General features: G+C 37.6%; 1 protein-coding gene across 1 annotated transcript in view; it reads right to left on the reverse strand.

Moving 5' to 3' along the window:
* NPNT (nephronectin) overlaps positions 1 to 13,068 on the reverse strand; it is a 77,571-nt gene that overhangs the window by 23,603 nt on the left and 40,900 nt on the right. The window contains exons 5-9 of the mRNA XM_055296823.2: positions 12,248 to 12,367; positions 10,953 to 11,072; positions 9,153 to 9,287; positions 8,726 to 8,848; positions 6,669 to 7,064 (exon numbers count right to left, since the gene is read on the reverse strand). Coding sequence (XP_055152798.2) covers positions 6,669 to 7,064; positions 8,726 to 8,848; positions 9,153 to 9,287; positions 10,953 to 11,072; positions 12,248 to 12,367 — 894 coding nt within the window. The remainder of the gene's footprint in view (positions 1 to 6,668; positions 7,065 to 8,725; positions 8,849 to 9,152; positions 9,288 to 10,952; positions 11,073 to 12,247; positions 12,368 to 13,068) is intronic.

A 13,068-nucleotide genomic window follows, 5' to 3' on the forward strand; every position in this document is an offset into this window, starting at 1 on the left:
AAAATAAATAGCCACCCAGCTACTTGGGAGGCTGAGGCAGGAGGATCACTTGAGCCTGAGAGATTGAAGCTGCAGCAGCCTGGGTGACAGAGTGAGACTGTCTCAAAAAAATTATTTTAAAAATATGTTTAATATTTCAAATCACACATAAAAAGTTGCAACCTTAATCACATAAGTTCTCCCCATCAAGGTTATTTACAGTGATAAACAAAACACAGTAATCTTTTACATTTCATAGTAACTCAGAATTCACAAACACTAGATCCCTTATCTCTGATATTTGAAGCTACTCTATGAGAAAGGAAAGCTGTGAATATTCCCTCAATTTTACAGATGAAAAAATTGAGGTGGAAAGCACAGTAACTTCCAAAGTCACGTACCTCATAAATACTCATACTAGTTCAAAGTCACGTACCTCATAAATAGAGGTAGAAATCAAGACTAGGTCTTCTGGTTCAGTATATTCTATCTTTAGTAGTAGTTAAAATCCCTTAATTCCAAATGTTTCAATGCTATTTTCATATTCCTTTTCTACACTTTTCACTATTTCTCAGTGTCATGCTTAAAATTTAGAAGTATATTAGACTTAGAATTTTCTAGATAATATTTTCAATGGCTATACTAAACTGTATCAGGATAATAAAAAAAAAACCCAAAATCTGAATTAACTTTGTTTATTTGGGGAAGGAATATCAGAACCAACAAGTAAAATTTAGCTAGTTAAGCATATGAAGGATTACTTAGAATGAAAAAAATTAAATCCGATATAAAATTCCATTTCATTCCATTCAACAAATATTTTTGAATGCCCACTATGTGGCCATTTGAGGAAAAAACATCTGGAGATGAAATAGCTGCCCCATAAATCTCTACTTTGCAACAAGGAGAAATTATTTAGATTACAAAACATGTTAAAAGAAACCCCCCCACGATCAGTATTGGGTCAGATTTGACTATTATGTATCTTTGACTCCATCATTTGTGACAGATTTGGAAAATAATGTTCAAAGGACCAGTCAGAAAGATTGCTAAGTGGGTTGAAAAAAAGCATTTCTAAGAAAAGATTAATAAAATATAAATTATTGGGCCCAACGAAGAAAGAGTGAGTCATCTCCTGAAAGTGTCTTTGAGTACATGGAGTATGGGATCTGGAGACAATGAACAACTGTGTCCATTAACCCTGAGTATCTGACAATATTAAAAAGGCATAAACTGTAGTTTCATAAATTTAGGTTAAATATAAGGAAAAATGCTCCAGTGGTGGGAGGAGTGTTGTGGGACGTCAGGGACCCCAAATGGAGGGACCAGCTGGACCTGCGGCAGAGGAACATAAATTGTGAAGATTTCATGGACATTTATCAGTTCCCAAATAATACTCTTATAATTTCTTATACCTGTCTTAATCTCTTAATCCTATTATCTTCATAAGCTGAGGATGTACGTCACCTCAGGACCACTACAATTGTGTTAACTGTACAAATTGGTTGTAAAACGTGTGTTTGAACAATATGAAATCAGTGCACCTTGAAAAAGAACACAATAACAGCGATTTTAGGGAACAAGGGAAGACAACCATAAGGTCTGACTGACTGCGGGGTCAGGCAAAATACAGCCATATTTTTCTTCTTGCAAAGAGCCTATAAACGGACATGCAAGTAGGAAGATATTGCTAAATTCTTTTCCTAGCTAGGAATATTAATAGTTAATACCCTGGGGAAGGAGTGCATTCCTGGGGGAGGTCTATAAACGGCTGCTCTGGGAGTGTCTGTCTTATGCGGTTGAGATAATGACTGAAATACGCCCTGGTCTCTTGCAGTACCCTCAGGCTTACTAGGATTGGGAAACTCCACCCTGGTAAATTTGAGGTCAGACCAGTTCTCTGCTCTCAAACCTGTTTTCTGTTGTTTAAGATGTTTATCAAGACAATATGTGCACAGCTGAACATAGACCCTTATCAGTAATTCTGCTTTTGCCCTTTGCCTTGTGATCTTTGCTGGACCCTTATCAGGAGTTTGTGATTTTGTCCTTGTCCTGTTTCCTCAGAAGCGTGTGATCTTTGTTCTCCTTTTTGCCCTTTGAAGCATGTGATCTTGTGAACTACTCCCTGTTCTTGTACCCCCTCGCCTTTTGAAATCCTTAATAAAACTTGCTGGTTTTGCAGGTCAGGTAGGCATCACGGTCCTACTGATATGTGACGTCATCCCCGGAGACCCAGCTGTAAAATTCCTCTCTTTGTATTCTTTCTCTTTATTTCTCAGCCAGCCGACACTTATGGAAAATAGAAAGAACCTACATTAAAATATTGGGGGCGGGTTCCCCTGATAGATGAGTTATTAGAAGGGACCTCAGTCGCCTTTGGAGATGCTGGATATAATTGGGAGGACTTAACAAAGACCTCCTAAGGATATCACACTTAGATAATTAATGTTGATTTAGAGGAAAATTTTTAAGCCCCATATTAAAATATCAAAGTTCATTATAACTACCATATCTAACCAACTGCTTAAAGTTTAAATAACTTTTCTGTTTTGTACCCCTTTCTTTTGGAAGTAGCAAATGGACAAAAACTGCAGTGTCAATGGTACTTTGTTTATACTTACAGGAAACATTGTTTTAAGGCATAGGAAGATATAATAATATGCCCCAGATCACAGACTGGCTATGAGCACAATACTTTTAATTATAACTCTATAGACAAATGTACACGTAACTTTAAAAAAATCTGATTTCTGGTTTTTTGGTTTTTTTTTTTTTTGGGACGGAGTCTCGCTCTGTCGCTCAGGCTGGAGTGCAGTGGCGCAATCTTGGCTCACTGCAAGCTCCGCCTCCCGGGTTCACGCCATTCTCCTGCCTCAGCCTCTCCCAGTAGCTGGGACTACAGGCACCTGCCACCACGCCCGGCTAATTTTTTTTGTATTTTTAATAGAGACGGGGTTTCACCGTGGTCTTGATCTCCTGACCTCGTGATCCGCCTGCCTTGGCCTCCCAAAGTGCTGGGATTACAAGCGTGAGCCACCATGCCTGGCCCTGATTTCTGGTTTTGCTCACATTTGCCAAGAGCTCGATTTATACTTTCTAGAGATAGCTACTTTTTTCTTTAATAATCATCATAGGATCCAATTAAAATATAAGTAAAAAATTTGCCTTAAATCTTGCTAACATTAAAAAATTTGTGCAAGCTAGTAAATATATGCTGTGAGACATCATCTCTGAGTTAATATCATTTTCCTTTCCTTAACATTGATATGTTCACAGTAAAAACACTAGAGGAAAATCAATATGTTTCACTACTTCAGTGTGTACTATATAGTATGTGTACCTTGTTTTCTAAAATCTAAAAAATGCTATATTCCACAGGTCATTTGGATAAAGGATTTTGGGCCTGTATTCCAGGGGACAGATGACTTGGGCCAGGGTGGTAGCACTGGAGGTGGTGAGAAATGGTCACACTTAAATATAATTTGAAGGTAGAGCTAACAGGATTTCCTTACATATTGGCTGTATGTATGAAAAGAGTAATTAAGGATGAATCCACATTATTAGACCTTAGCAACAGGTGATAGAGGTCCCATTACCTGGGATAAGAAAGGCTGAGAGTAGAGGATGTTTAAGGGAAGAAGAGGAACAATTCTATACATGTTGAATTTGAGACATCTATTTTCATCCAACTGGAAAGGTTAAGCAGTCAGCTGATATACAGGTCTAGAGTTTGGGGGAGAGGTCTGGGCTGAAGATGTGTTCTTGTTATAATTTTTTTCTTCCTTGATTTTCTTTTAGAATATCTTTACAGTCCTTTTTTTTTTTTTTTTTTTTTTTGAGACGGAATCTGGCTCTGTCACCCAGGCTGGAGTGCAGTGGCGCGATCTCGGCTCACTGCAAGGTCCGCCTCCCAGGTTCACGCCATTCTCCTGCCTCAGCCTCCCGAGAAGCTGGGACTACAGGCGCCCGCCACTGCGCCCAGCTAATTTTTTGTATTTTTAGTAGAGATGGGGTTTCACCGTGGTCTCGATCTCCTGACCTCGTGATCCACCTGCCTCGGCCTCCCAAAGTGCTGGGATTACAGGTGTGAGCCACCGCGCCCTGCCTCTTTACAGTCTTTTCTCAGGGCAACAACGCACATACATTATAAGGAAAAGCTCTCTTTCACAACCTCTTCCATTAAAAGAAATCTTTCATACCCCATAAATATATTCAGTTATTATCTGTCAATTAAAAATTAATTTAAAAATATCTTTCAATGTAAACAAAAACACAAAGTGGAGGGCTATTTGAAGGAGACTGCCAAATAGTGGCCATGATTAACATCACCTAAAAATTTATGAAATGAGGTGAGCTAAATTATTCTCTCAGACCTGTGGAGAATAAGGATGGTTTAAGAAGTTATGCCAGAAGTGAAGAAAATATTCAGTAAAGAAATGGTGTTGAACTGAAATAGTACTAAGGTTCCTTTCTGTTTTCACAGTGAATAGACACTGGTTATTTGTCCTGAATTAAAAACTTAGAGCCCTTGCCTTATTTAGAATATATGCTATAACCACGAGACAGCAAGTCAAAAAGCATCTAAAGCATTCTCACACATGCTAGACTTAATAAGCAGCTATCGCTGAAGATGAAATGAGAGTGGAATTTAATTTTTGGCAGGAGTTTCTAAAGGCAGCAATGCTATCTGTGGCATGCAACAGCCTTGGCATTTGATCAAGGCAATGCTTTCCCAGAGCATGTCTTTAAGATCACACTCTCTTATAATGAATGCTCCCAAACATCATTGGAACTCTGTATTTCCCCAATTTTATCACACTAAATTTTATTGGTGAACTTCAATGTCATTTTTAATTCATATATGTATTGGCATAGAGGGGAATACTGGACATAAAGAGAAACATTTTAAAAAGAGAAAATGTTTTTTAAAATTCTCAGAAAGATGTATTCTTTCATCATAATGAAAAAAATATTTAGCATATCATCTTACATTAAATAGCCAAATTTCCCTGTTATCCTAAGGCAGCAAAATAATATAAATACCATAATTACTTAAGCACTCATAAATTAAAAATCCCATTGTATGATCACAATGAGATGAGAATTTAAAAAGGAGAGTAATAGGGAGAAAAAGACAGTATCTGAGATGGAGAGAAGGGGTGAGGAGAAAATTACACAAACATAAATTTCAGAAAATAGTTGTGCACATATAAAATGTATATTCTGAGAGCTACCATCTAATTTCCCTAAAAATTATATTGATTATCCAAAATATACATGACTATATCAGAATTAGAGAATTTTGATCTTTCTTTAAATGGACAATTACCCAGAGGAGAAAATTTAATTGAGAGTCATATACAAGCAAAATGCAGCTCTGATATCCCCTTTATTATTTTATTTATTTATTCATTTTTTTGAGATGGTGTCCCACTCTGTCACTCAGGCTGCAGTACAGTGGCACAGTCATAGCTTACTGCAGCCTCAACCTCCTAGGCTCAAGCGATCGGTCCGCCTCAGCCTCCCAATTTTCCCCTTTAAAGAATAATAAATGTCAGTATTTTTTTCACCTGATGAAAAGTTATAAAGGTATTCAATATAAAAGGCACAAACTTTAGCTTCATCATAGAGGAATGAGAAAAGGAACAAAATAAACTGGTAATGTATAAAGGAGGAGACGGGAAGAGTGAATGCAAAGGTAACTAAGAATAAGTGAAGTGACAGGACAAACAGATAAATATGAGGAACAGATGAAAGTTATAAAATGCAAACTTTGGTCTGGTAATAAATTAACAACCTTTTCCTCCTTCAAAACTTGCTTCTCTTCCTGAATCCTCTATCTCCATTGGTGGTGCTACTCTTTACCTAGTCACCTGCTAAGAATCTGGGAGTCTTTGATCTAATCCAGCCCCAGTGTAGGTCTAACTATCAGTTTACAGCAATCCAAGGGGTAGCTGTCCAGCTTCTCTCGTCTGTCCTTGACATGACCCTGCAATTTACTGGCAGTCTACTGCCTATCACACTGCTTCCTACTTCTTTGCATTTGTTGGGCTGTCCCTGTTAACTATAATATCTTCCTTTCCTCATCCACTCTGCCCCGTTTCACTCAGGAAGCCCTCTCTGAATATTCCCTGCCCAAAGACTGATGAGGTATCCCTTCATTCTCCTCCCATAGTGTCCTACACAGATCTCTTTCACTAACATACTACCACTGGTATCTTCTGAGTAACCATCTTTCCCACCAGACTGTGACCTTTTCTGTTTTATCTTTACATAAACCCAATAACTAATACAAGGCCTCCTTGACACTCTAAAGACATTCAAAAATGTTCACTGACTGGATGAATGAAGGGTTGGATTAAAAGTAACATAGCATGGAATACAATTAAGTTCCCCACCTCTGAGAGTTTTCAAGTAAATCCAACTATGTCAGAATTCCCATACTGGCTAAGAGCTGTCATCTACCATATGACTTTGTGATACTCCTTCCATTGCTACATACATTCTTTCTTACTTGCCCAATTAGACTGACTCTTTATGTAGCTCTTTACAATATTTGTCAATAGGGACATATGACTTTACATAGCTAGTTCTTCTTACGAGTTTCATTCTTATTCAAGGCATGGCCTGTGGTTGAAAAGTCATTATAAAGAGCCTATTGAAAATGTGCTAACATTTATTAGACTTACTGAACACGTCTCCTCTGGGTTTCTGAGGGTCTGTCTGTACCCTGTTGTCAACTGTAATCCCTCCTGGAGGTGTATTGGCAGCTGGTGCTATAGTTGTCAGTCTGGTGGTTGGCCTTTCTGGGGTTGTAGGTGGTAGAGGTGTTCTGAGCTCTGTTGGCAGGGGTGGTGGTGGTGGTGGAGTAGGAATTGGTATTGGCTTTGGTGTAGGTCTTGTTGTCGGCTTAGAAGTAGGCCTGTTGGTAATGATAGGAGGAATATATGGTGTCTTCGGAGGCCACCAAGTACTTCCAACATCAGGAATCCAATTATTATGTCCTCCGTCACCCTTTAAAATGGTACCATTTCCCTTTGGTACATGAATTGGACCTGAAGGTTCAATCATAACTTTTGGGATATCTGAAAGAGTCAAAGACTTAATTAGTATGTAACCATTCCTCCCTAAAAAGTGAAGCATTATACTGACAGACACATAAAAACATCTAATGACAACTAGTATCATTTTTCACATTTAGAATATTACCTACTGTAAGTCATACTATTTTCCAAATAACAAATATATGTGTGTGTCTATACATAGATATTAAAAAAACACATACATACATATTCATATATTCATCCTTTGGATGTATGTAACAAATATATTGGTGTGTTTCCACAATGAATATGTATTATTTGCAACATAAAAACATTTTAAATATTTGTGCAGTGGAAACAGACAACAACCAATGAGAAGTTTTAAAATGCAGAGACATTCTAACTTTTTTTAATATAAGAAATGCATAGTTAGAATCTATGTTGTATCCCTATGCTATATGTATATTATAAAATTGTGTTCAGAATTGTCTAAAGACAAATACTTTTCTTATCCACACTTTATATAAATTCAATTTGCATAAATACAGTTTGAGTAAATGTTCTACATATTGTTTTACGGTCAGTTTTTCCTCCCCTTTACTGATAGATACAACTGCTTTTAAATAGACATTTTCAGAGGTTGCAAAGATCATCTGCGAAATCTTTTTCCTTGATAATCTTCACCAAAAAGAATCAATATTTAATCTGCCTGGAATGATACACTCCAGACTGGGAATGACTACATGACTCTTTAAAAACCCTTTAATCTCCATGATTTTATGCACCATGGTTTTCAGTAAATATTTCACTGAGGAAATTTAAAAAATTATCTTCTGTTACATGAAATATATGTTAAATTATGACTTTTGGGTTTTTTTCATGTTTATCTATTACATAACCACTACTCCAAATAAAACTTATAAAAAACTTAAAAGCAAAACAGTTCTGAATGTAGAGGAAATAAATATGGGAATGGCTTTTTCTTTCTTTTGAGACAGGTCTCGCTCTCCTGCCCAAGCTGGAGTGCAGTGGCATGGTCACAGCTCACTGGGGTCATGGCAGTCTTAAGATCCCAGGCTCAAGTGATCCTAGCACCTCAGCCTCCTGAGTAGCTGGGACTACAGGTATGCGCACTGTACCTGGATAATTTTTAAATTTTTTTTTGTAGAGACAGGGTCTCACTATGTTGCCCAGGCTGCTCTTGAACTCCTACTCTCAAACAATCCTGCTGCTATGGCCTCCGAAAGTGCTAGGATTACAGGCATGAGCCACTGTGCCTGGCCAGGAATGATTTTTTAATAGTAGAGTTAGGAGGCATAAAACAGAGGGAAAAAAATGTAGAATACATCCAGATTATCCTACCATCAAAATCTAACGCTAATGGCAGACATGATTTCTGATTTTAACAAAAGCAAATTCTCAGGGAGGACTGAATAATTTCTTTTTAGCTAAAAAGAAAATATTGAGAGATTTCAGTGAAGAGATCAAAATACTCTTAAGATTATGGTGCATTACTGAGTCCTTAGTTTTTACAAGTACCTGAGCAAGTGATTTTATTGTTTGTGGAAATCAAAGACAAATATAACCAATTATGACAATTATACTTCTTTGATAATTTTATTCCTTATTTTCCCTAGCAATGGCCTTTGTGTAATCCTGTATTTCCTGCTAGAATTTAAAGCTGAGAGACAAGTGCTACTCACACACACAAGTCAGTCCATCACCCTGGTATCCTTCTTTACATTTGCACCTGTAGGACCCATGTATGTTATAACATCGAGCAAAGCTGCTGCACTGATACTGACCAAGTGAGCATTCGTCTATGTCTGCATCAGAAAGTAGGAAAAGAAGAGGCTTATTTAGGAGATAAATATGATGACATGAAAAATATATACAGTTTCAAAAATGATTTTTTTTGGCAATGTGATGATCTACATAAAATTGGCAGATAAACAGAAGAAATAAAATACATGTAGACTGAGAACTACCAGTGGTTGAACTGGATGTCTGTTGGTTTAACTTAACGCCAGTACTCTCCCCTGCCCCTGACATTCCAGCCATCACCACAATTACGAGACCTTTCAGTGCTCTAGGAAGAAACAACACAAAGCAATGGTTGGGTTTCATTACCATGACATTGGTATTTGCCTCCAATATACATGAGATCGAAGCCTTTATGACACTTGCAGATGTAGCTCCCAAAAGTGTTGACACATTGCCTAAATCTAGGGCAGGAGGCTCTTCCTGTAGCACATTCATCAACATCTAGAAACATAAGTCAATAGCATTTTAGGAAGAGCAAGGGTATGTTAAGACAGAGTAGGTTTCAAAATAAATAACTGACTACAAACGGTTGCCTGGCACATAGTAGCTCATCATAAACGGTATCCAGCTGGTTGCCCCTACAGGCAACATAAATTCCACATATCCAAATTTCAACTCATCCTTCTAAGCCAAGTTATTATTTTCTTGCACTCTCTATATTAGCACATACTGCACCTGTATCTACCAAGTTGCTTAAACTAAAAACATGAGTCATTCTTGAACTAGAAACAACCCTCTTTCCTTTAACTCCCAAATCATCAAGTCCAGTTAATTCTACCTCTAAAAAAAAATTATTTGAATCTGTCTACTTTTCTCTTAATCCACCACCACTACCCTATTTGAAGCCACCATCTCCTGGGTTAGACTGTTACAAAAGCCTCAAAACAGCTCCTTTTGCTGCTACTTACCCCCTCCAAAGCTTATCCAACCAAACTGTCAAAATGATTCCATTAAAACATACAATCAGACCATTACTATGCTCAAAATCTTTTAACTATTTCTACTTGCACTTTGAATTAAATCCACATTCTTCCCCCGTGTCCTTGAAGGCCCTGCAACAAATCACCCTCACCTACTTCACCCATTATATCTCAAGCCACCACCCCTCATACTCACACCCTGTACTTGAGCTACATGGACCTTCTTCCTTGAAAAACCTCACACAGGCCAACCTCTCTCTCACCGCAGTGCCCTGCAATGTCTTCAGCTGCTTGGCTGTTTCTTCACATGGCTAATGATACAGGTCTTACCTTAAGGCTAATAGACACATTCTGTTTTTCTCTCAATACCTCATGCTAACACTTGGCATTGTCTGTAATTTTATGGGGTATTTGTTTCTTTTCTGTCTCCCTCATTAGCATGTCAGCTTTGTGGGGATCAAAATCCTGTCTGCTTAGTCCACTGCTATATATCCTAGCACTCAGCACAGTGTCTGGAGTATGGAAAGTACTCAGTAAATAACTCTAATCACCAAACACTTCCATGTATTCAAGGCTTATTACATGCTAGGTATTGTGCCAAGCTCTTTGCATCCATGACCTCATTCAATCTTCCTACCAGTTCTATGTGGTGTTATTTCCATTTTAAAGATGAGAAGACCCAGGCTCAAAGAAACAAAGTCTCTTGCCTAAGGTTACATATCTAGTACATGGAAGAGCCAGGTTTAAAACCAAAGTCCAGACTCTCAATCCTACATTGCCTTCCTAATTTACCAGAAAAAAATCTGAGGCCTGAAGAACAACACATAAAATCTAACCCTGTCTACCTATTCAGCTTCATCACTCATTGCTCACCCTTGCCGCTTACATTCTAGGAATACTGAGCTCTTCTCGTTTCCCTAAACATTGTGCTCCTCTGAACCGCAGAGCCTTTGCACATAGGGTTCCCTCTGCCTGAGGTCTCCTCCTATTTCTCATTTTTTAAAAAACAAGGCTCCCATTATCCATTCACAGAGATGTCCTCTTCTGAGACGTCTGACATCTTCTGAAGGATACCTAATTACCTGATGTAAGTAATTGCCTTTTTTTTCCTTATTCCCATCACCTTTCACTTTCTCCCTTTATCCTACAGAGGCTGCTGACAGAGATGCTTGATTTTACAACTCACCTACACAGGTCCTCCCATCAGGAGCCAGCTGCAGGCCAGGGGAGGGGCACTGGCACCGTATTTGTCCTTTAACAACATCACAGCCATACTGACAGTTTGCCATGGAGCAGGTCAGGGCACCTGGAAAGAGAGTGACTGGCTGACTCAGACAGGTAGAAAACAAAATCTGTAACGGAAATAGCTATGTTTTTTCACTTGTCCTGAAATCAGTGACACTGAACAACAATGAAGACAAAGAGGCCTTAACTATCAAACATCTAAAGAAAGTAAAAGGGGGAAGGAAAGAAAGCATTAAAAGACAAATATAAAACTATCATACACAGGTTATCTGGAAATTTTTCCAGTGGCCAAGGAAAGTGAAGAATTGAGGTATTTTCCCAGATTACTCAAGCTAAGCGCTATTCTTAACTAATCATCCAAGTAACTGTCTCAACTGCCCATGAAATTTCTCTAGGGGAACAGCAGATTTCCCATTGAGTTGCACAATGTTAAACATGTATTCACCTAATTCCAAAAAGTTCCATGCTATACTTATGCAATGTTAAATAAAATTAGCTAACTGTATTTTATGCAACTCAGTTAAATGACAATTCAGTAAAAATAAAAATCAAGTCATTAATTGTTGGATATCATATGAATACCTCAATTCAAGGGTCAGCCTATGGAGAATTTTAGGGCATAGTCCATCTTATACATCCAAATGATGGTGAAAACATGCATTTCTTCCTTATAAACATGAATTCTACTTTTCTGGTATCTTATTCATTTATTTTTTATTTGAAATTGTTTTTTAGAAGTCTTAGACTATTATTAGAGTCTAAAATTCTATAAAAGCCTAAAGGCTTTTATAATGAAATATAAAAATGAAGAAAATATTTATGAATGATTCAAAATTACGAAACAGACCTGATGGATTCTGTCTGAGTAGTCCCTAAATAGCCAGTAGTGTTCTTTTTTTTTTTTTTTTTTTTTAACCTGGAATCGTTCTTCTATGCCCAGATAGAAGACAGGCGTAAACATGTTTAAAAAAAATTAGAAAACATACTTAGTTCTGTAATTCTTATTCTAAATACCATTTCCTAATCAACTTAATATTGGCACCTATGATAGAAGAGTATTATACATCGACAACGGTGCCTCTTATTTTGATTTTCAATTCCTCAGGCACACGTATAAACACACACACACATCTTGTTTAGGAGAACCCCGGAGGCCATTTTCACAAAAGCAAGCTCCCAGAGCACAACAGAAACAAGCCCAAAGCACTTATAAAACAGTTAAAATTCTTAACATACTTGAGCAGGAACCATCCGGCATAAGCATATATCCGTTGAGACAGTAGCACTTGTAGCTGCCGTAAGTGTTCATGCACCTGTGCTTACAGGGCCGAGGCTTCAGGCCACACTCATTTAGATCTGAAAACAATGTGGGTTGAAGCAGAAAAATTACAAAACCTCAGCACTAATGTAAGCCATCTAAAATTCTTTTCTATATTAAAAAATGAAAGAGAAAAATAGGTCAAGCTACAGTAACTGTCATTTACATAAGAGATAGATCCTGTTCATGCAATATTAATTTGAAGGTAGGATACACTAGGGGCAGCCAGGAGTCGCCATGACCTTTATGGATCTCTGTGTATAAAGGCCAGTTAGGAAAATTCTCAACAACAGGTGCCTACCTTATTATCCCTAGAAACAGCAGCTTACTAACGTCCTCATGGGCAGAGATGCTCTATCAGCTAACAACTGTTTGCCAATATTCTCAAAATATCTGGGTTCTATTGCTAGATTCAATCCTGACAATGTAACCCTATTTGTTCAATGTCTTCCTTTCTCTGTTTAGAGAACATATTACATGAGAATATTTTACTTTAAATGGATAAGGCATTGGCCTCCTTAAGGCTTGGACTTTGAGAATATTTTACTTTACGGGAGGTATACAGATTTTAAAACAGTTGACTGCTTTGACCTTCCCAAAGGAAGGCTATATAGGCTATATTTTCAGAGGATAAGAATGAAATAAATTAAGAGTGATCAATATTGTAGTTTTTCTTGTTCAATCTGGTAGATTTTATATGATTTCACATTAAAGAAGAAACTTCAGTTTCCTACTTTAG

This window comes from Symphalangus syndactylus, chromosome 10, assembly GCF_028878055.3.
Source record: "Symphalangus syndactylus isolate Jambi chromosome 10, NHGRI_mSymSyn1-v2.1_pri, whole genome shotgun sequence".
Lineage (NCBI taxonomy): Eukaryota > Metazoa > Chordata > Mammalia > Primates > Hylobatidae > Symphalangus > Symphalangus syndactylus.